Raw genomic sequence first — 24411 nt, forward strand, 5'->3', positions numbered from 1 at the left:
CTGTGGTACTAACACGAAGCTTGCATGATCGATTACGGCCGCTGCAGTCGCATTTCAATCGAGATGAAATGCAACTTTTCTGAAATGCTACAGCGACGGACATACGAGGATTGGGTCTATGGAGGAGTAGGTATGGTTAGCGAGGCTGTAATATGTAGGCCCTTTCCGATGCAGGAGGCAGGCTCCAGAAGGAATTGTTCCATTAGGCGACATCGCGCGTCGCAATGAGAGTCTCCCCACAGGCTACAATGCGCATTAAAGTCCTCTAAGACAAGATCGGGCTCGGGAAGTTCATTTATCAAGGACCGGAATTCACGTTTATGCAGTTGGCAGTGTGGCGGTATGTACAGAGAGCGAAAGATGACGAGTTTTATAAAGAGTACCGATCGAACAGCCACTGTTTCAAAGGACGGTCGAAATGGAAAGTGCATGCATGAAATTCCTGCAATAACTATGGTGGCTGCACCTCCAAATGATGCTATAGCATCATCACGGTTCTTTCGGAAAATGATATAGCTACTAAGAAATTTGGTGTGTTTGGATTTTAAGCGTGTCTGTTGTACACACAGCACTTTTGGCGAATGTATGCATAGGAGTTCTTGGACACCGTTAAGGTTCCTGAGAAGGCCCCTAACGTTCTATTCTATCATTTGTGTGTTGATCATAAAAGCAATGTAGTTCTGTGTGTAGGAAAAATAGGGTTCTGTTGTTTAGACAGGGGATCTGAGTTTAGGTAACAGAGGCATCATCGGGCCCTTGTTGTTAGCTTTTTTGTCTACCTGGCACTCCAAAGAGCCACGCCAAGCTTTCGTTACTAGGGGTACCGTGGTGTCCATTGCCTCCTGGGAGGCACTGGATGCCCGCACGCACGAGCCAGTGGTTCGGGTTTGGGACATCATCTGGTGAGACCACGCCTTAGTACCTGACGACCCTGAGGTAACTCGTCCCTCTTCGCGAGCTGGCGTAAACAGTCTGGGCTGCCACCGCCAAGGAGGCAAGTGCCACAGCTGACGGCTAGCTCTGTGCAGGCCGAGAGAGTGGTAAGGGCTGGTGCGACGTTGCCCCCCCCCCCCCACGCGCCGCATCAGCATAGGGTGTTGCGTAGAAAAGTGTGCACCTTTTCGCGCTTCCTTAAATGACATGTTCTCTTTTACGCTGAACGCTATATCATATTTTTCACTTTGAACGTGAACGCGAGTACGCTACAAGATCGCCATCACAGATGACACAGTTAGGCGTGTTTGCACAGTTATCAGAGGAATGTCCTTGATGCGCAGAGCTTGCACAAGTTTCTCTACTTCAGCAGCTTTGGGAGCCGTGACTGAATCTCTGCCATTTGAAACATCGCCTAGGATTTGGTATGTATGTGCGAAAGGGGAGTTGAATGTAACCTGTTTCAATAACTACCAGTTAAAGCGCACGAAAAACAGACAGGAAGAGACGACTAGCGTGAGTTTAGTGAAGGTAGTACATTGCATGCAAATGTCAACATGAGGTGCTTAGCGAGTATTTATTTTCTGTCACGTCTGTCGATGATTCGTATCAAATCAGTGAAATTTGGATATTTACACCCATCTAAAAGTGTTTGTTGAGTCAGTTCGAGCATGTCTGCTTCTGAGGCGATTCCGCATAATGTACTCGTAGATTGGCGAGCTAAAACTGATATTGAAGTGTTTCCGATTTCTTCTGAATTGCCAAGTTTTTCAAACTGTTGCTTCAGAGGTATTTCAAGGAGAGGGTCACCGCTCGCCATCTTAGTTAGTTTGTACACTGATCCGAAGACTTCGGTCAACGACTCTGACACAACAAATGGTGAAATAGATCTGGCTGGTTTATCTGGTGCTTCAATGTGAATGAAATGGAACTTTGGAAATGACAAGCCGCAGCAGTTGAAGTATGCGAGTATGTTGGTGCGCACCTTTTTAGGGCCAAAGCTCCTTAAAGCGGCAACCGTCCATCCCTCGTCGTAGTCGTAGTCCGTAAGCAGTCTTGCGCTTTGACCTGCAAGGTGGTGCCGGTGGGAGATTTCTCCTGTGCGTTGTTCAACAATAAAAAATTCGCAGCGTATGTGTGATTTAAAAGCCAAATTCTCCTGTCTCTCAATTCCAATTAGCAGCAATTGGCATGTACATTGAGCACTATCTGACAAGGAAGGGTCGCTACGTTATACTCGGTGGGCGTAACCTTCTTGGTTTTAGGAAGGTTTAGTGAGCATTGCGCCGCAGTGCCACGATTACAGTGAACTAGTGTATACCATGAACTCGAGGTGGTTAAAGGCGGGAAATAGACAAGAAACGCAAGCCGTAAGAAAGCGTGCGTGTGCCACCTCTCGTTTAGTCCTCGGAATCTCCGCTGGAAGGCGGTATTTCTATATGTGGAATATATGATGAAAAGATGCGATATGATTGTACTTGGAGTGTTGACTAGATGAACGAACGGACACAGAGACAGATGCGTGGATGGACGCACGGAGGGCAATGCGGACGGATGGACGCTTGGACGAACGCAGCCATGGACGCACGGTTGGATGTGCGGCCGCACGAAGAGACGCACACATGGGCGGGCGGATGGACACATCAGTGGTCACACAGATGGACGCCTATATGATGAAAAGATGCGAGATGCTGGTGCTTGGAGTGTTGACTAGATGGACGAACGGACACACAGACAGATCCACGGACAGACGCGTGGATGGCTGCACGGACAGATGGACACATGGACGGACGCAGGGGTGAATGCATGGACGAACGCAGGAATGGACGCACGGATGGACGTGTGGACGCACGAACAGGCGCACGCACGGATGGGCGGATGGACGCATGGATGGTCACACTGACGGACGCATGGATGGACGGAAGCTAGAACGAATGGACGGGTGGATGCTTCGGCGCACTCTCCATCATTCACCACGTAGATATGCTGCCTTTTTTTTTAAGAAGACGATCAAGTAGACGGAGAACGACGGTGATCCCATTAATTTTTTTTTGTTTCGGCAACAATGGTGGGCACCCACCATAGAGTTACAATAAAAGACGCTGAAGCGCTTGTATGAGGCTGCAGACGGAAGCCGTAAAATGCTGTTATAATCAAATATAATCACCCAAAGGTGAGTAACCACATGAGTTAACTCTCCACCGAGGGGCTTTAAAGGTCCAATAATCCGGCGGTGACTCAATAATTAGGATCCCCTTTTCCCCGGCAATGGCTTAGGCATGCACGGCGAAGCATGCCCCCCCCCCCCCCCCCCAAGTCAGTATGGGTCTGTGGTGTCGCTACACACCAAACACCTGCTTACGCGCACGCCCCTGTGAGGAACGGAGCAGCAAATATGGCGGTTTTGTCATGTGTGACCGGAAGTTCGCGTGACGAACTTTTTTTTAGGGGTGAAACTTCTTAAGGCGTCACCCGATCGTCCTCTGTAGTAACCTAGTAACCACCTCTCTCGTGTAGATTCTACAGGAGAGTTTAGTTTTTAGAATGTCCGCTAGATGGCTTAACTTGTGTATTATCAATATATAATGAAAAGATGTGAGGTGGTGGTACTTGGAGTGTTCACTAGAAGAACGGACATACATACAGACGGACAAACGCACGAACGGACTGATTGACCCATGGTAGGACTGATGGACGGATGCACGAATGAACGGACGGACGCTTCCGCCCACTCATCATCATTCAGTCCGTGGATGTGCTGTATTTTTTAAGAAAGACGGGGACGCAGCAAAATAGAGGCCAGGAAGACGGCAATGACATATAGCGAAATTTCACCTATTATTTCTCGCTTTTGCTTACGCGTCGAAAAAAATATTACCTTCCAAGAGCATGGTGTGATTCAAAATTTCTTTTTTTTTTGCCAAACAGCAAAAAATATAGCGTTATGATTATCTCTTTTTACCTCTTTTTTTTTTTTTTTATTGATTTAATTTCAGACAACCCGTGTACACAGTTTGCCTAGGGGATCGGCGTAAAGGCAAAGAAAGCCTGACAAAGCGCCAACCCCCTATGTACACACATACATAAACAGGTTATATATAGCAGTACAAAAATTGAGAAATTGAGATACATACAATATCAAAAAACATTTACAATTTTTTTTTTACATCAAGCCAGTATTAACAAAGAAATGAACAGCAATTATGAATTAACACATAAAGAAATAATAAGAGATTATTTACGCACAACAAACAGGCAGACAAAAGCAAAAAAAAAATTCATAAAGTCACAGCAGCACATAAAAGTTACATAAAATAAAATGAATCGAAAGAGGTATGAGAATCTGTTTGAGTTTTTAGAAGGAATGTGTGTATCTTCTTTTTGAAAACATAAATGGAGGAACTTTGTTCAATTAATGCCATCACAGTGGGGTGTTCATTAAGAAAGTGGGGAATTTGGTAAGTTAGTTTTTGTGTACCGTAATTTGTACGAAGCGTGTCTTTCTTGAAACTAATATGTCGTAAATTATGACTGTGGTTACGCTCGTGATACTTCCTGAAAAATTCAATTCGATTAGATTTAACTTCACGATATATAATCATTGCTAATTTTTTATATCGGATATTATTAATGACTAGCAGTCTATGTTTTTCGAAAAAAGGGGCTGTGTGCGAACGAAAAGGTAGAAGTTCAATTAATCGCACAGCTCGTTTTTGTAATAGATATAAATTTTTGAGGTTAGTTTTTGTCGTCGTTCCCCAAATCAGAAGACAATAGTGAAGGTGCGAATGTATGGTTGCGTAATAAATCTGTCTTTTTAACCATACTGGTAATAGGCTGCGCAACGTGCATAGTATGCCAACTGCTCGAGAGATGTTTTTTCGCAAGTAATTTATATGCACAGACCAATCTAAATATTCGTGAAAAAAGACACCGAGAAATTTAAGAGACGCAACGCGTTCAATAGGCTGTCCCTGAAAGCTAATAATATTCTTACTAATGTATGTTTTGTTACGAGGTCTAAAAACAACAAATTTTGTTTTTTTAGCATTTAGATTTAACCTGTTGGCCCTAAGCCATGTAGATAAGTTTTGTAGCCAAATATTCGCTTTCAACATAAGGTCGTCAATATCTGGCCCAGAGAAGAATACATTCGTGTCATCGGCGTACAAAATAATGTCAGGTGTAAGAGGTATGTTAACTATATCATTTATGTACATAATAAACAAGAGTGGGCCAAGGATTGACCCTTGTGGCACGCCGCATGTAATTTTACCGAATTCAGATTTCGCATTACCAATATTGGTGTATTGCACACGGTTTTCTAGGTAACTTTTTACAATGTCTAGAGCTATACCTCTGACACCGTATCTGGATAGTTTGAGCAGTAAAACATCATGCTTAACGGAATCAAATGCTTTTTTAAAGTCAAGGAAAAGCCCTACCGTGAATAGTTTTTTTTCTATGTTGTCAACTATTTTATCTTTAATATCGAGTAATGCCATTTCTGTGGATTTTTTCTTTTGGAAACCATATTGATTTTGGAAACCAACAGAGGCACATACCCGCTCTAGAGCGGGTATGTGCCTCTGTTGGCTATTTACTACTACTACATACATCGGATGATGTACAGACCCACGTCATAAGCAGCTTCGCCCTTGGAAGACAAGCTGTGTGCCTTCTGCAGCAGGCGTCTTCTTCGAAAAGCAGAAATGACATGGAATTCCACGTGACACGTCGTTTTCCTTCAGAAGAAGGCGCTGACTGCCACGGTTCTTCCGGATTGCTGAGCTAAGGCGTTGCCGATTGATCCTACTTTTCTGCTTTTATTTGTTTGTTTGACAACATTCATGGCAATGCTTTTCCGCTTACGCGTTGTGTACCGAAAAGTTTGCATTCATCACAGTGGCTCGACTTTCTGAAGAACGTTTTTTTGTTTGCACAGGGTGCAGCTAAGTTAGATGTGATGCTGCATTTATTTTCTTTTTTCATTTGGGCTTTATTGACGGGGGTTCCAACATAGAGCTCTGGTGGCGGCCGGCGAGAAATCAATGGCAAGAACTGCAAGGTTTACAGGCTGGCTTAGATTGCCCGACGAAATGGCTGCATGGGTTGGAGGCATAAAGTTGCTTACTAATTTATGCTGCACGTCGTTTTGTATTACCGCTTTTCGTTGTTCGCAGAGTGTTCTTTCTTGCCTCTTGTACCTATTCGTCAGTATAGCAGCTTTCTGAAACTGGATCGCTGCGTCAAAAAATTTAAAGCACCCCTTTTTGCACCTCAAGCCCTCCAGCACAAAAAAAGAAGCCCCTAAGTTGATGCAACAACAACGAAAACAGCAGCAATAATAATAATAATAATAATAATAATAATAATAATAATAATATAATAATAATAATATAATTAGTTCATACAACAACAAAAATAACAATAAAGGGGAGTACGAAAGAAAACCACATTGTGCTTGACTCTATTCAAACTACTTAGCAGGTAAACTGTGAGGAAATATATAACAATATAGACAACAGTTCTGTAGTTATATATGAAAACGTTTGAACAATGTGGAGAAAGTGAAAGAAATAAAGGAAGCGCCAAGCTATACCATGCGTGAATTCTTAAGATAGTGTGTCTTCGTACTGAGCGTATGCATTTCTCTCCAAGTTCTCCTTCATTAGAGAAATTTCCGCAGCTAATGAAAAGTAAACTTTGCAAAAAATTTTCTAAAGCACGAAACCTAGGAGCAATTGACCTTTTTGTAAGGCAGTGAGCACAAGTATTTTGCGATGTCGAGGTTCGCAGAATTAACACTTTTACGTGTAATCGCAGTCACTACAACGTGCCGACAATGAAAATTATGAATGCATATTTCAGAACTTTACGCCACTGAACGGCAAAAAAATAATGATTACCGTCATGGTGAAAGGCTCTGGAATAACTTGGGACACTTAATATTTATCAACTTGAAGCAAAATTCATGAATATGGATGTTTTGTCTCACCGGCAGTTGAATCCACGCAATCGTATTTAGCCTCGGGACATTACTGCCACTAAGGCATTGCTGTTTTTTCAGTAGGTCGAGGCAACTATATTTCTGTCAATTGCACTGCGTAAAACAATAATAAATAACGCAATTATGCAATTACCGTCGCTGAGCATTTTCAAATATTATCCTGCTTTCCGATAACCAAACGTTCGACGTGATGTAAACTTTTTGATTATTTCTGCTGCTTTCTGCCACAGAGTAACTTTTGGCGTCTCCTATTGTATATAACAGCACTTAAATTGAGATGATTTCCAAATTTAGACAGGTTACTGGTAGACAAAGCTTTTTTAAAATAGCAGTTGTATTCACTATTTGCCTCTAGAGAAAACAAGTATAGCGGCGATCCTATAGTGAAACTCATTGTGATTTCATTGGCCGTCATTGCCAAATGAAAGCGAAAGCGAGTTATGTGTAGGCGTCATCAAGGGAATGTGATACACGGAGCCATTATCGATCAGTCATTCTACCACACAGCGGTTCACTCCATGGTGCACAACGAGCTCTTTTCACCACAAAACGTTTTCCCCCTTTCCACAGTACAGAAAGTAACTACAAAGAATATACCAAGCACGTGCCCACTTCAGTGTGTCGGAAAAGAACTCAATACTAAACGCAAGAGGATATCTGCAGCGCTCTTTCGAATCAAGTGATGGGAAACTGAATGTACCCTGCAGGTTCAAGTCGAGGGAGCTCTCCCTGAAGTGTTCGCTGGTCAAGCCTTCGATACGAAGCCCGTCGCCATTTATAACAAGAGCCCGAGGATTAATCGATGCCCTATGTGCTCCCATCTAAAACATCTCAAGAGGCATGCCTTCTCTCTGTTTGCTCCTTTCCCCGACTATGCTATGCTTTTAAGCGGAAGGGATTGTGGACCACATATATAGAAAAAACTGGGCGACCTTAAAGACGGCAGCGGGGCACAAGAAGTCTGTTCGAGGTTCAATATCTGTAAAAATGGTTAACGTCAAGAAAAGAAACAGTGAGATACGCTCTAGGAGGAAGTCAGAAAAAAAAAGAACTCGCCTATAGTGCCGTTCTCTTGTTTTCTATTTCCTATACAAAAACAATCTTAGTATATAACGGAGGACACCATTGTTGCAAGGAGAGCAATTGTTCCAGTTGATCTAGATGGTCCTAATTGAAGTTTACAGAAAAGGAAGCTGCATAGATGTGCGGCAATCTATAGCTTTAGAAAATTTCTTGCTTGTGATATCTTTGTAGCAATGCGTTAAATTGACTCAAAAATTGAGCTTCAAATGAACTATAGACCTTTGCGGCACGTATGTGGAGCCTCTTTACACTGTGTCATGCACTGAATGTTTTAAAATGATTCTTCGGAATACATCTGGGAACATGCATTGGAGAGTGCTAAATATTGATCTCGCATACCTAATAATGTAATTATAATCGATTCTTAGAAGCACAAGAGAAATATTTTCATGTAAAGACTCTTATGTGAGTATATTTCCTCAACTTTTACAAGGCGCGACTTACCTAAATGTTGTCAAAAGTCAACAGCAAAACAGCGAAAGAAGGAAGCTAACACTGGTCTTTGTTTCTTTCATTATTTATTCAATAGAACGTACGCAATAGTGTGCACACTCATTGCCCTTCTACGTTAACGTATGATCGCACTGGCGACGGCAAATCCTAATTTATCACCTCGACCCATTTTCCGCATTTTGTGCCTTCAATAGAAGCATGCGATACCATTTCTGAAGCTTCTCGGGGGTAATTAAAGAACAAGTTTAGGGGGCAACGCACTAGTGGTGGGAAACACTAGGAAAGCAGCGGAACTGATGGCCTTCCCATTTTGTTTTCCTTTTGCCTTGCTCTCACTTCCATTCTCACCTCGCTGCTATTCTATGCCCTACTTCGCTATGGAATGCTGTAGCTTCTCTCCTCCTCCATGACTTCTCTAAACGCTCACATCAATTATCCTCACCTTCCATTTGTTTTACAGCAAAATCTGTTATGAGAAAAGAACACTGGTCACGCGCGGCACAGTAGTTGTCTGCCGCCACTGGTGCCCGTAACCAGTATAGAACGAAAAAAAAAAACTCGTCTCGACGTAATTGTTTTTGCTCGCCGTAATTTTTTTGAGGTGGATAGCCATTTGATTGAAGTCTGTGCTTGAAGAGGTGGTGGGCTCTGTGTTGCGGTCTTGCATTCGTATCTTCCACAAACTGAGCATACACACGATGAAAACATATTATAATGGAACTTCATTAAGCGCTGCTGGTAGAAGATAAGGAAATGTGTGAGAACTAGTGATGAATTGTGTTTAGGGGCGAAGCTCTTTAAAGCGGCACCCGTTCATCGCTCGTCGTAGTACGTACCATGTCTTACGCTTTGACCTGCAAGGTGGTGCCAGTAGGAGATTTCTCCTGTGCGTGTTGAACAATAAAAATTTGCAGCGTGTTCGTTAACTTAAAGCCAAATACTCTTGTCTCTCATTCCCCATTAGCCGCCATTGGCATGTAAATTGAGCACTATCTGACAAGAAAGGGTTGCTACGTTATACTCGCTGGGCGTAACCTCCTAGGTTTTAGAAAGGTTTAGCGAGCGTTGGGCCGCAGTGTCATGAATACAGTGAACTAGCATATACCATAAACTCGAGGTGGTTAAAGGTGGGAAGTAAAGACGAAGCACAAGCCGTATGAAAGTGTGCGTGTGCCACCTCTCGTTTAGTCCTTGGAATGTCCGCTTGATGGCGGTGCTTCTGTTTGCGAAATATATGATGAAAAGATGTGAGATGGTGGTACTTGGAGTGTTGACTAGATGGACGTGTAACAGAGTCACAGACAGATGCATGGATGGACGTAAGGATTTCTGCATGGACGGATGGACGCATGGACGGACGCAGGGGCGGATGCAGGGACGGACGCATGGGTGACCGTGCGGACGCTCGAATAGACGCATGCATGGACGGGCGGATGGACGCATGGATGGTCACACAGACGGACGCATGTACGGACGGAAGCAAGAACGCATGGACGGACGGATGCTTTTCCCCACTCTCCATCATTCACCCCGTGAATATGGCGTTCTTGAATTAACGTGGCGTTCTTGAATTTACACTAAGTTTCGGCGTTCTTCGAGCAATGACTGTGGTATGGATTGAAATCATTTGATGCCAAGTGAAAATATGTGAACCAGACAGATTCTCGCATGCCCTCCAAGCTGGAGGTATTTGTTCTAATTGCCCAACGCAATAGTTTTGGTGCTTGCCAATGATGACACCACTAAGACGTCCCCGACCAAATGTAGATTTTCTGACAGAGAGCTTGGGGCCTTTGCTTTCTTTCATTTTTGCAGCAGTAGGCCCACTCCCCCCCCCCCCCCCCCCTGACTGGGCCAGTTATGCTTGAGCTTGCAAACTGTAACTTCTCTGTATGACTGTGATGCTTAAACTGCAAGAAATTCCTAGTTACCCAAGAATGGAGGTAGGGCAGGCCACCACAAGAATTTGGACATAAGTCAATTTTATGGAAGCAAATCTTATTAAGACAAAACAACTAAATCTGGTTCAGAAAAGGTTGCAGATTTGAAAGAGCGTGTAAAGGTGATTGTTAAGTATTTTTGTTGGGTCTCTTTAAAGAGAACTAACAGGCAATAATGCCAGAGACAGTATATAGGCTGTATTTAGAAGTCGAAGAAAGAAAAGCAGACGAAAACATAACTTGCCATGAGCAGGAACCGAACCTGTGACCTTCGAAAAACACCTCTAGTGGGATCTAAAAAGAATTGATCAATACCAAGCATATATACGCTTAACTTACCTTATGGAGTGTGAACATGTTGGATACAGTTGGCAGATGGGCCTTCGGGCAACGAATAAAATGTAAAAGTCGTGCTAACCGTTCGGTGGACCCCACATACGTTGAGAATCAATGGTATGAGAAGCATTGCAGAAGGGGACTGTGTTGTAATTTCTTACTTAGCAGAACGTTACAAACTGGCGCTAAAATAATGTTGAAGTACTCGCAAAGCCATAGGTTTAACAGCAGCATGAGATTTACATAATCAGTTATTTACAGTTGCGTGACGTTGCCAACAGCAACATGAGTATTAGCAACACCAGAAGCGGCAAGCTAATATCAAGCACTGGTGCTCGTGAGGCCTAACTACAAATGACGTTAACCAGATGAGACGGCTGTATCATAGGAGTACATATGTAATGTTGCTCAAGTTCGATAGCTAGTCCCGGAACCACAATTGGCGTTTCACGAACGTTAGAGTTTCTTCGAAAAGTAGTTCTGAGACCTCACGTGGATCTGTGGTGTAATACTTGGCTGCCACGCCGATTGCTATGGTTACATTTTTGCTGGGACCCTGGCTTTTTTTAACATTTGACGGGTCAACGGTGCCAATGTCAGACTTTTTATAACGCTCACGCGTTATTATTACCCATGTGTGTTCTTGTCGTTCCTGGCTGGATAGTAAATATCAATCACCTGTGGCACATACATGCAAATCCGCGGCACATACCCAGCCGCGAGTATGCAATGCACCGCTGGCAGAGAAATAAAATTGACGAACGAATCGACCATATTGCAACATTATTCATGATCATGACCAGCGAGTCGTGTTCGTCATATCACCTTACCCTCCCATACCGATTTTGGTTTACCCGAAGTAAAACAGGCAACATCCAGAGCCCCCAGACTTAGGCACATACATAGATAGATAGATAGATAGATAGATAGATAGATAGATAGATAGATAGATAGATAGATAGATAGATAGATAGATAGATAGATAGATAGATAGATAGATAGATAGATAGATAGATAGATAGATAGATAGATAGATAGATAGATAGATAGATAGATAGATAGATAGATAGATAGATAGATAGATAGATAGATAGATAGATAGATAGATAGATAGATAGATAGATAGATAGATAGATAGATAGATAGATAGATAGATAGATAGATAGATAGATAGATAGATAGATAGATAGATAGATAGATAGATAGATAGATAGATAGATAGATAGATAGATAGATAGATAGATAGATAGATAGATAGATAGATAGATAGATAGATAGATAGATAGATAGATAGATAGATAGATAGATAGATAGATAGATAGATAGATAGATAGATAGATAGATAGATAGATAGATAGATAGATAGATAGATAGATAGATAGATAGATAGATAGATAGATAGATAGATAGATAGATAGATAGATAGATAGATAGATAGATAGATAGATAGATAGATAGATAGATAGATAGATAGATAGATAGATAGATAGATAGATAGATAGATAGATAGATAGATAGATAGATAGATAGATAGATAGATAGATAGATAGATAGATAGATAGATAGATAGATAGATAGATAGATAGATAGATAGATAGATAGATACCAGCAGTACCTGATAAAATGCTTCAAATTTAAAGTTATAGTCTACAAATACGCATAAGAAAAGAAGAATGGTGCACCATTCGAAACGCTCTGGAAAATGGCTGCATTATCTCTAGTTTGACCACTGAAAATGGTCGATAACGCACCGTCTTGTTTACGAAACTTGTAGGATCGACTACATTCATTTGCACCGCGTTGTTTTAGCCTCTGAAATTGGGGGCCCTGCCGTTGTAGTAGCACCATAATTTCGATAATAAGTTTGTTTTCGCTTCCCGGGCTTAGAAAGTCGCGTCCCGTGTGAAGCCTCTCTAAGGCACCAGACAAGTCACTACGTCAAATAAAAGTTGACACCACCAACTAGGTACGTCCAGTGGGGGACACCGAATTCTCATTCTGAAAACATCTTTTCAAGATAGCTGGCTAGGTTTCGCTGACTTGTTCACTCGCTATATGCACGGAGTCTCAAATTTGATCACTGGGGCAAGTAAGCTTTAACAGACGCTTTAAGGTTGCTGTGAAGTCGGCAAAAGAAATCACAATAGTACGAAGCGTTGTGACATATGAGTGTCGAGTGGAGGTCATGTCGCATGCTCTCTAAGTATTGCGATTTATCGATCTCTACACTTCTGGACCTTATCATCTTTTGTCATGTATGCCTGATTCAGATCCATGCACCTTATACGCTTCTTATCCTTATACGCTTCTTATTTCCTTCTGCTGGTGTGTAATGATACCTTCTCGTCAATTTAAGAACGTTAATGACCCTTCACCTTTGAAAATAAAACGTAATTCTTCTCTTAGTTTCTCCGAAAAAGTGATGAAGTAGTTTGCAAAAAAGTCGGCGCTTCTTCTTCGACTTCTGACCACGCTTGTGGGTTCAGACAGTCTATAACATAGTTATCGCAATCGCAAGGTGTTTTATTATTTTAATGTACTGTCTCTTTAAGTGACAATTACGTTCAGCTATCCACTGCACTCACCTTTTCAGCAGTATTTTTTTTCTGTCGAAATTAATAATTGCGTAGAAAAACACGAAAGCTCCCTTTGATCTTGCCAGCACCAGTTATTATTGCTTTTATTGTTCTAAGTCCCATCTACAATCGAGCTACTTTGTAGTACCGAAAGAGCATAGGAGTACAACAAAGTAAACAACGGTCGTACGAATGTAAAAAGAAAGAAAAATACAAATTAGGCGTTTCACTGGATCTATATGAACGTGAAAAATAGAAAAAGAAACATGCAACTTGTACGAATCGGGCTACAGCATACTAGAATTGTTTACTTCGCAAATCTCATTTTCAATAACCTTGGTGCTGAATTGAGCGGTGCCCAATATTTCGTGATGCTTGCGGCGTGCCTGTGGTCCCACGGCTATTCCAAAGTAGCATATGACATTTCAATCCAGTAATGTTTTTCCTTTGTGGTTCCCAGCATGCCTGCATTAGACAATATTTTTTTACAACTTCAGGGCGAAATTGTATGGTATCTTCCATTTCATTATTTTGATTGCTGAGTGCAAGTTTCACATCGCTGGTTTTGAAAGCTCTCGAGTACATGCCGGAAGAGTAGGCTGCCAGCCTACCTTTCCTACAGTTGCATGGTGATACGGTGAGGAATGAAACGACATTTGTGCGTGACAAGAACAAGACGACGAAGTCACGTCCCTAAGGCATTGAACTGTCATGTGTTTCAACGCCGACGAATGCCTCCTCGATCAATGGTTCTCAGATCATTGGTTCAGAGTTCCGATGTGACGGAATCATTGCCGTGTTTATCTGTGACAGACGTTCAACTGTGCCGAGTTTCTGCCTTTGCAACTATTTCTCTCAGACTCAGATTCATTTGATAGCATACTTTTTAACGAGAAAATATGTGCAGGAAGTGTAAAAAGTTGCTTTACAATATAATCACGCCATACTTCATTAGTACTCCTTCCACGATTTGTCGTTAGTTACTTAACGTAGTTTTTGGAGTGTTGCGAAAAAAATAAATGTTAGTCACATAATACCGCATTACATTTAAATAAAATATTATCGTCATAGCAAAGAACTCGTTTTGCGAAAATTATTTCATCGATGTTGGTGTCGGCGTCGTATTATACTAAGAATTTCGCTTGAACCTTTACATTCCTGATGCTCCCTCTGTATAATTGCAACTACTTGTCGTAATACTTCCCTAACAAAACAAAAAACATTTCATACACAATCAGACTAGAGTTGTAAGGTTCGTACATTTGCATACTATGCAAATATATTTGAGTGTTTATTATTCATTTTCTAGAGATTTGTTAATGCAGAAATTCATGGCGCCAGAGTGATCTGTGTAAGTAAATTGCTCGCTACCCTCTTCGTTTAGTTGCATTTTGCACGTTTGCTGCTTCATTTTGTCCCGAAATCTCACAAGACAGGTTTATTATTCAAAAAACAATCTGTGAAGGTTACCAAAGCTAAACTTGCTTATTTATAATTACAAAACCTTTTCTGGTGAACCTCTGACCGATCACCAGCAACGACGTAATGCTTAATTTAGAGCTTTCACGTCGTGACCCATTCGGCAATCCAATTCTCTGGCTGTTTCTCTGGAAAGGCTCTTCGGCGGATTAAAAATGACTGAAATAATCTGCCATGCTGCTTCGTAGACGTGTCGCACAAAACATAGGGAACTCGTGACTAATTGGTCTTTTGTTTCCCGACCTGTTGTTATATGGGAGTGGTCGTGTACAGATACAATGTTCCCGTGTGCTAATGCTCGAGGTCGTGTCGGCTTAGATGTCTGTATTCTTGCTTGACACATCTCTCATTGCCGCATTTTGTATATTATAATTGTTACATACAAGGGTATACGTCTTACAGCGAGCACCTTTTGTACAGTTTACTTGAAAAGCGTTTAAAAGCCTCCAAAAATTGATCTGTCATCCCTGAGAACTACTGATTTGCATTATTCACAAAAACAATTTACGTGACCACCCTGTATGTTTTGGACTCTCCCTTTAAACTACGTCCATGCTTTAAAGACAAATTGTTCACGCACATGAGGCTCACGATTGTTTGTAAATGTTCTTTGATTGTTTGACGTGCTTTTTTTTTTCATTTCTTGCATTTTGCTTAGTAGCATGCCTTGACGATGCGACACAAGGCTCTACTATATTCTGCCTTTTCACATTCTTCACGTATAAAACAAATATCAAATGAAAAGTCTTTAACTCAACAGCTGATTTTATATTTGACATTTCCTGTAACCATAAAGTGAAGTACATATATTCGGGAACAGAAGACAATTGGAGAAAGGCAACAGCCTTATTTACCTTCTGATGGTAAAGCAGGGCTTATATCAATTGTTCTGATCATGAATACGTTATTAAATACCTGTGCTCTATTGGCTTCATTCATTCCGACGCCTCGTGCAGTGCTGCAGGGGCTTTATTCCGACAAATGGCAGTCTCGCATGAAAGGGCCTCCAGTGTCATCCACTTTATCGTGCAGTGGGCAGCCACTGATTGCGCGCGCCGCAAAAAAAAATAAATCTTTTGAAGCTCTGCCACGTCTGTTTCGGCGGGCGTGGTGGTCAGGAGTGCGGAACGGCACGTAATCCCGTGAAACGTGCCCCGTAGCTTGCTCTACTGCGTTTTTAACGAGTCGGGTGGAATGAACTACTCCTATAACAAGATAAGTGCAACCTTGCGCACACCGCAGCTGTCCCCTACCTTATCGTAGACTGTATCAGCTAGGTTCTCGCTCTGTGTAACGCTGGCCAACTGGGCAGGGCCTTTCTGTCTGTTGAAGCTCTTTGCAGCCGAAAAACTGTTCGCCAGGCTTCGTAAGGCTGTTGCGAGTCGTTCTTGCTTGTAAAAATGCTCCAGTAGATACGGCTCTTGACGAAAGGGCAACCAATGCTACCTTATTTATTTATTTATTTTTTATTTATTTAGGAATACTGCAGGCCTTAATAGGCCCAGGCAGGAGGGGAAAAGTGCGAACAAAAGTACAAAGTCTGCAAATATCAAGAATATATACAAGTAGGATCTATACAAAGCAACAACAAAGTGAATCTACTAACAAGTAAATGAGCACTAAAATAAATGTGATACAAAAAATAATATACAATATGAGAAGATAAACAATACAGAACTATCTAATCAATGTACAAAGGAGTTAGTAAAATACTGGATCACTGTATTGAAAGAGGAAGGGCTAGATCTAAGATGAAATGGATGCGATAGAGTCGGTGTTGCTGAGTGTACTAAGAGGTAGGCTGTTCCAGTCGGCTACTGTTCGAGGAAAAAAGGAATACTTAAAGATGTTGGTTCTGGTATTGTAAGGCGTTAATGTGGCAGAGTGGCGATGTCTTGTTCGGCGAGCAGTGAGAGGCTTTATGTAAGGTTCAGGAGAAAGAGACAATTTATTTCTATACAGTAAGAATAAAAATTTAAGCCTGTGAATTTTTCTTCTTAGTTGCAAGGACTGAATGTTGTGTTGGGCCATTAGGTCACTTGGAGAGTCACTGGTGCGATATTTGGAGAAGATGAATCTTACTGCTTTACGTTGGATTCTTTCTAGCGCATCGATGTTAGTTTTAGTGTAAGGATCCCATACGATAGCTGCATATTCAAGCTTAGGACGGACAAGAGAGGTATAAGCGGTTAGACGGGTCTCGGGAGGAGCATGTTTTAATTTGTGTCTGAGGTAGCAGAGTTTTTTGAAGGCTGAGTCGCAAAGGTGAGAGATGTGGGAGTTCCAACTGAGATTATTAGTTATGATGACACCCAGGTACTTGTATTCATCAACCTCTGTAAGAGGCATGGATGCAAGATTATACGTAAACGAAAGTTTATTAATTTTTTTGGTGATTTTCATAAATACTGTTTTATCAATATTAAGCTGCATGTCCCAGCGTTCGCACCATGTTAAAATTTTTTGAAGGTTAGAGTTTAGGGTGATTTGGTCTTGCTGGCAGGTAATTTCATTAAAGAGTAAGCAGTCATCAGCGAATAATTTTATCTGTACAGGTTCAGTAATAGAGTCAACTATGTCATTAATGTATATATTAAACAATAAAGGTCCAAGAACACTTCCTTGGGGAACTCCAGAAGTAACAGCAAGGTCGCTCGAACAGCAATTATCAATTGCAACAAATTGCCTACGGTTAGTGAGGTAAGCAGAAATCCAATTTACTAGGTATGAGGGAACGTCCAGATGAACAAGTTTTTCGATTAGTTTCGCGTGTGACACGAGATCAAACGCCTTCCTAAAATCCAGAAATATAATGTCAGTTTGTCCTGATTTGTCGACAACGCTAGCGAGACTGTGAATTACAGTAGTTAATTGGGTTACAGTGGAGAGGCCCTTCCTAAATCCATGCTGCATAGGAGTTAAAATAGCTCGATCATCAAGAAACCTAGTGATTTCGTTAGCAATAATGTGTTCTAAAAGTTTACAACAAGAGGAGGTTAGTGATATGGGGCGGTAGTTTTGAACTAATGATGGATCGCCTTTCTTTAAGATAGGAATGACACGAGCAGATAGCCAGTCGTTCGGAAGCACTGCTGAAGATAGTGATGCACGAAAGATGATAACAAGAAAACGCGATAGCATTTCGGCGTATCTGTGAAGAAACATGTTTGGTAAGTCGTCAGGCCCGGGTGATGATTTTGTTTTTATATTCAACAGCATAGAAAAGACGCCAGGCAAAGAAACAAAACTAAAGTCATCCTTCACCAATGTGTGATTCAGGCAACGGGGAACAGGTGAGTTTGAAAATATACTATTAAAATGAGCATTGAAGTGAACAGCGATCTCTTGTTTAGCGACGACAGGATTGCCCTCGTGCATAATATGGTCAACTGGTTTACTTTTTTTGCTGAGAAAGCTCCAAAACTTGCTGGGAGCAGTTCGGATGAAGTTAGGCAGGGTAAATTGAAAATAACGAAGTTTAGCTGCCCTAACAGCCTCGTTTAATTTAGCTTGGCATGGTACGATTTCGTCACGAGAAATACCCCGTCGTCTCAGACGTTTGACTTTCCTCTTCGCATGCACTATCTCACGCGTCATCCAGGGAGTAGGTTTGTATGTTTTTTTAGTTCTGCTTGGAATAAAGTTGTCGATACAGTGCATACAAATATTCTTAAATTCGTCCCAAAGTTTAGCAGCGTCATGTCCCCCAAAAGCACTCAGACTATCATCAAGGTAATCTAGTACGCTCTCATCATTGGCACGTGAATAATCCTTTACAGAAACAGTTTTACAACTAGTAGACTTGGGAAGATCGATGGTACAGGAAAAAGCCACAAGTTCGTGATCAGAAATGCCTTGTTCAACAGAAACAGAAAACTCTTGAAAAGTCTGGCTAATAAATATGAGGTCAAGTATTGAAGCAGAAGCAGCGCTAATTCGTGTAGGCTCAGTAACCACTTGCTGTAAGTTATGCATCAAAATAATGTCACGCAAATGTTCATTGTTTACGCTCACATCAGCGCTATATGTACCGCGAATCCAGTCAATGCCCGGTAGATTGAAATCACCTATTAAAAAAATTTTATTGTGTACAAAAGATGCCATGTGATCATGCAGATCTTGAAGAAATAGCGGAGGGGAATCAGGGGCTCGATAAACAGCAAATAATAGAAAAGATGTATTACGGCATAAAATTTTTAAAGAAAGCGTTTCAAGATTAGCTGTCTGACGTAGGAGAACTGCGGTGATATCTTGCCTCACCAAGACAGCAACACCACCACCCCTTGTATGCCTATCGCGACGGAAAGCACGGTAATCAGAGGGAAAAACGTCCGTATCATCTATTTCGTCATGCAACCAAGTTTCCGTGATGACGACCACGTGTGGGTTATGCCCAAGAATAACCGCTTCAAGCTTATCAGTTTTATTAAGAACACTTCGTGCATTAATGTTCCAAATTCGGAAATCACGAGGTGGAGGAAGTCAGTCCTTTTTTGAAGTGCTACGATAGTTATGAATTTTAACCCTGCTGTTGGTGGGATCGCTCCATATAAAGTAATCGTTATCGACTCGCAGTTTCTCGTCTATCAAAGCGACATTCTTGCCATCTTTTTTTTCTGCTTTCGCACTGTCCCATAGCAATTTACGTTTTCTGAGTGTTTCACGCGAGTAATCTTTTTGTACGGAAAAGCTTGTCCCTTTTAGCTTGTAGGCGTTTTTTAGAACATCACGTTTTTCATTAAAGTTTTGAAAAAAAATGATAACTGGTCTTTGTTTACCCGGCTTCCCTAGACGATGGATTCTTCCAATCGAACTACAATTTACATTTAATTTCTCGGAAAATATATCGGTAACAACTTTTTGCTTAAGCTCAGTTTCCGTTTCACCGGCTTCCTCTTGAAGACCGAAGATCAACAGATTAGAGCGCCTACTCCTGTCTTCTAAGTCCACAATTTTGGATTCTAGAGATTTTACGGTCCGTTCAAGATCATCTACACGAGCAGCACGTTTTTCTAATTCAGTGAACCGACGGCCCCAATCAGCGAAAACCTTTTCCATGTTATTTTGCTGTGTTCTAAGAGCCGCCACATCTTTAACCAATTTGGTTTGTCCTACCAGTAGTTCTTGCAGCATTTTTTCTATGTCGGGACCTGGATTTGTCTCAACATCACCGGACAATAGAAGCAAGCATGCACAGTACATTTCGTAAGCGATACTAGCACAACGCCGTGTCACGGCAAGACCAAAAGGCAGCGGTAATCGCTCTTGAACGAAGCAGAGTAATAACTAACCTGCATTAAGCAGAGAAATGGCTTGTGAGGCCACATGCCCGCAGCTGGTCCGCCGTGCCCACTGAAGGTGTGCAGTTTCAGTCGTCCATTTATAGTGTTGTCGACCGATGTCACATGACGCGCAGGTGGCTCTGGAGTTGACGTGGGTGTGACCAAGGCTGGCATGAGAAGAAAGGTTCCTTGATAAGCCTCCGTCGGTGATCCCGTGTTAAGAAACCACGTGGAAGGAACAGGCACGTTTTGACAGCTTGTAGATCCGGTAGAACAGAAGTTTGGATGATACGTCGCTCCGGTCAAACCAAAAACGAGCACCTGCATTAAGCAGAGAAATGGCTTGTGAGGCCACATGCCCGCAGCTGGTCCGCCGTGCCCACTGAAGGTGTGCAGTTTCAGTCGTCCTTTTATAGAGTTGTCGACCGATGTCACATGACGCGCAGGTGGCTCTGGGGTTGACGTGGGTGTGACCAAGGCTGGCATGAGAAGAAAGGTTCCTTGATAAGCCTCCGTCGGTGATCCCGTGTTAAGAAACCACGTGGAAGGAACAGGCACGTTTTGACAGCTTGTAGATCCGGTAGAACAGAAGTTTGGATGATACGTCGCTCCGGTCAAACCAAAAACGAGCACCTGCATTAAGCAGAGAAATGGCTTGTAAGGCCACATGCCCGCAGCTGGTCCGCCGTGCCCACTCACGATAGTTACGACCTTATGAAATACTGCATGCTTTTAAAAAGATAGGTCATGAGAGCGAACACTTCCCAGTTTAATTTACTCTAAATGGCGAAGTTCTTATACGTGTGAAGGACACAATCAGTGTGTTGAGTGTTCTTTCTGCGGAAAGGTCGATGATAGGTGAGCTAAGAGGTGAATAACGCTACAACCTAAAATATTATCAATGTTGTTTCTCTATCAAAATAATATGTAAACGAAAGTTGGCTAAAGTATAGTTCAGACATTTTATCTATCTAAGAAACAGCCGTAGATCAATTGCACACAACACACACGCACAACAACACAATGCTACGCTTCCTGCAGATGTTTTTTTAATACTATCGATTACCACGTCGTACTTACCTACTTTTCCCTTCGCATCAAGAAACATGTGTGTCCGCAAAGTCAATAATACATTCTGAGAAATGAACAGCTCACAGAGCACAATGAACATGAATAGAGTAGATTGGTACAAGAATGTGCCCGATGATCACTTCTTTCTTAAAAGCACTGCGAGGGCTTGTTCTTGTGCTTTTGTTTGTGTCTCCGTTTGTTTGTGACATACTGTTAGCCAGTTATTTCATACACGTATGCCCGCAATGCAAGTATGTGACTGCGATGTTGTCATTTAAGTGCATCTTGAGTACAGACTGCGCATAAAAACACAAAGAAAAAAAAAACACCGAGGGTCCATATACATGTGCGGTGGTAAAACAGCAGAACTAATAATGCTGTAACGTGATATACTCGTCCTAAAGATTCCATAACAAAAAATCTCTATGTGCAGCTTAATATAGGGGTATACAATACAAATAAGTAAATGAGTATACAATGGAATCAGTTTCAGGAAGACGTAGATAAATATTATGTATTCTTATGTCATGCTAACGCCTTTTTTTCGCGTTTGATATACTAAGTTGGAAAATTTATTGCTAAAAAAAAGCCCACACATTTAGACAATGGGTTCAATGACGACCATCTCGTGAAACAACGCCTCCATTAGTTTTTAGGCTGGTTGATAAATGAGATAAGCAATAAGAGCTATAAAAGCAAATGAAGAAGAAAGAAGAGAATAAGGCAAAAAAATGAAGTCTAAGGAGGCTGGAAAGGTGGTAATGTGAACTACTTAAGATAATGACGAGATTTGCAAGCAAAACAGTGGGTGTTCTACGGAAGAGCTGTTTTGTGAAGCGTTAAAAAAGCTGATGATATACGGGAAAGTAGAGATAAAAAAGAAAACGGCATCGATGCATGAGAAACTGAAAATTCCTTCGCCACGGTGTTATCTTGGTTTTGGCATTTTTTACGGAAGCAAGATCAAGAGAGCTGCCCAACAGAAAACGAATAGGCGTAAAATACTGGCGCTCCCACGAGCATGTATTATATGGCCTCAGCAACCCTCATTCTAATAAATAGTTCTCAATAAACTTTCCTTGTTTGCGTAGTGTTTGTGCGTTTGTGTGTGCACTTTTCAAGAGTGACCTTGCCTTAAACGCCTTATGCCCTCATTCTGAGGATCGGATCTCGTTTGTGAAGAAAGCTATCTTTTTATGCGTTTTTTCTCTCTCTCTTTTGCACTTGCTACAAGGTATTTTGGATTGCCTTCAAGTGGTGCTGGAAACAAAAAGATTGAGGGCAGAAAACCGGTAATGAGAGAATATACTCAATGTCTTTCAGACTATCCTGAAGAGGCTTAAGTGCCGCTAAGTATGACTTGTGGTTCCGTTCAAAATATGGAGCGAGTCTACTGTTCTACAAAGGCGCCAATGAAGGTGATTGTGCTCGGTCAACACAACCTGCAGCGCTTTCTGACATGCTCTATTCTTCTTTATTACTTAGGTACTCGGCACATCGATCTATCTTTTTTTGTTACCTTCTTAGCGCCTAGCTTGATCACAGTATGGAAAGAAAGCACCAGTCTGGGATGGAAGTCACTGACGTTGGAAAATTAAGTGCTGCTATAATGAAACCACTTTTTTTCCCTTCCAGCTCACTAAGTTCTATCATGTATCCAAAGTCACGCAGAAATAGCTCATTTGGGTACTTTGTTGAGCTTGTGCAACATATCTGCAATTTTATAACAATGCAAAGTACATGCTTTTCCAGACAAGGCAGACCCTAAAAGAGTTCTAGAGAAAAGCAGACCATTCACCTTTTCGAAACAGCTTGCAGTTCTACAAACTATCACTCTGAAATAAAAAGTAAAAAGTTCGCGATGTTCGTCTGTGGAAGAGCTATTCATGGAGCAAATAAAACACTTTCGCATGGCATTCGGGCAGCAGGTCTTATACCTAATTTCTGTTTTCGTTAATACAGCTCGAATTGCTTCAAGTACAACGCTATCGGCGATGGCTTAGTTGTGGTACGTGCAAGAATCCTAATATCATCGGCTGCCTTTGAAAGAATATGTTGACGTTAATGCTAGGTAAACGGCCCTACACCAGCTAAGAAATAAAAAGGGTACTGAGAAGGTACATTGGTTTGTCGTTGTTATATATGTATCTCAACTTCATTTCGCCTGTCCACGATGGTCGGCGCACGCATGAATGACACAATCACTCACTGATTCGTTCAATAGGTGTCAATGCAGGGTAATTAGTGGACGCGTAGATGCCCGATCTTCAAATGTCCGGGCGGATGTGGTGCTATAGTCAAATTAAGGTCGCCAAAAGCAATGTCATTCCTGAGGCACCAACGCGAGACATACAGGTCATGCAGCGTTTCTAATGATGAGGAATACTTTTTAGTGTCAACTTCTGTCAGTAAAAATCTGTCACCATAAATATTATTTCGTAATTGCGTACCTGCTACGACATATGTGTCCTTGAACAGTTTTGCATAGAAAATATTTGGAAAAGCTTATGCACGTGTAATCATACACAAAAGAGGATAGACTGTAGTCATATCTGGAACAGCGCTACGTTACGATAACTCCTCTACGAACGGCCCAAGTGTTGCCTATTTGCGCATTTCAGTGGCAATTTCTGTCATCCTTGTTTGTGTAAACGACTTGCATAACCCTTCGGGTGTAACATCCACAGGTCGCGGGTTCGAATCCTGGCTGCGGCGGCTGCATTTCTGATGAAGGCGGAAATGCTGTAAGCCCGTGTGCTCAAATTCGGGTGCATGTTAAAAAACAACAAGTGGTCGACATTTCCGGAGCCCTCCACTACGGCGTCTCTCATAATCATACGGTTGTTTTGGGACGTTAACCCCACATATCAATCAATCAATCGAGTGTAACATCCCAAAACCGCGTTGTGCTTTCAGGTATTTTGTAATGGAGGGTTACGGAAATTCGAACCATCAGACGTCCCTTAACGTGCACCTAAATTTAAGCTCACGGGTTTTAAGCATATTGACCTTCATCAAAAATGCGGCTCCTGCTGCCGGGATTCGATCCCGCCAACTATGGGTGCGCTGTCGAGCACCATGCATGGCCACAAGACCACTGCGGCAGATGGTATGATCTGTTCGCCTTAGCAGTATGACACTTTAGTAGATAATTAATCAAAGAAAGAGGCACCTCTCTAGCCTTAACTATTATATATTTACGCATTGCTTAGTGTACCGTGATTTCTTCTAAAATAGACCCCGTTTCA

At 41.8% G+C, this 24411-nt stretch overlaps 1 protein-coding gene across 4 annotated transcripts in view; it reads right to left on the reverse strand.

The window, feature by feature from the left end:
• Positions 1-20527, reverse strand: part of LOC142774447 (uncharacterized) — a 59346-nt gene extending 38819 nt beyond the window's left edge. For 2 of the 4 annotated variants that reach the window (XR_012886403.1, XR_012886401.1), the window contains exons 1-2: positions 20102-20527; positions 1919-2001 (exon numbers count right to left, since the gene is read on the reverse strand). Coding sequence is in view for 1 of the 4 variants with exons in the window: in XM_075874795.1 (XP_075730910.1) it covers positions 20102-20449 (348 nt within the window). In the remaining 3 variants the exon portion in view is untranslated. The remainder of the gene's footprint in view (positions 1-1918; positions 2002-20101) is intronic. The other 2 variants (XR_012886402.1, XM_075874795.1) reach the window with 1 other exon arrangement.
• Between the last annotated feature and the right edge of the window lie 3884 nt (positions 20528-24411).

The sequence above is a fragment of the Rhipicephalus microplus genome, chromosome 10 (assembly GCF_043290135.1).
Source record: "Rhipicephalus microplus isolate Deutch F79 chromosome 10, USDA_Rmic, whole genome shotgun sequence".
NCBI lineage: Eukaryota > Metazoa > Arthropoda > Arachnida > Ixodida > Ixodidae > Rhipicephalus > Rhipicephalus microplus.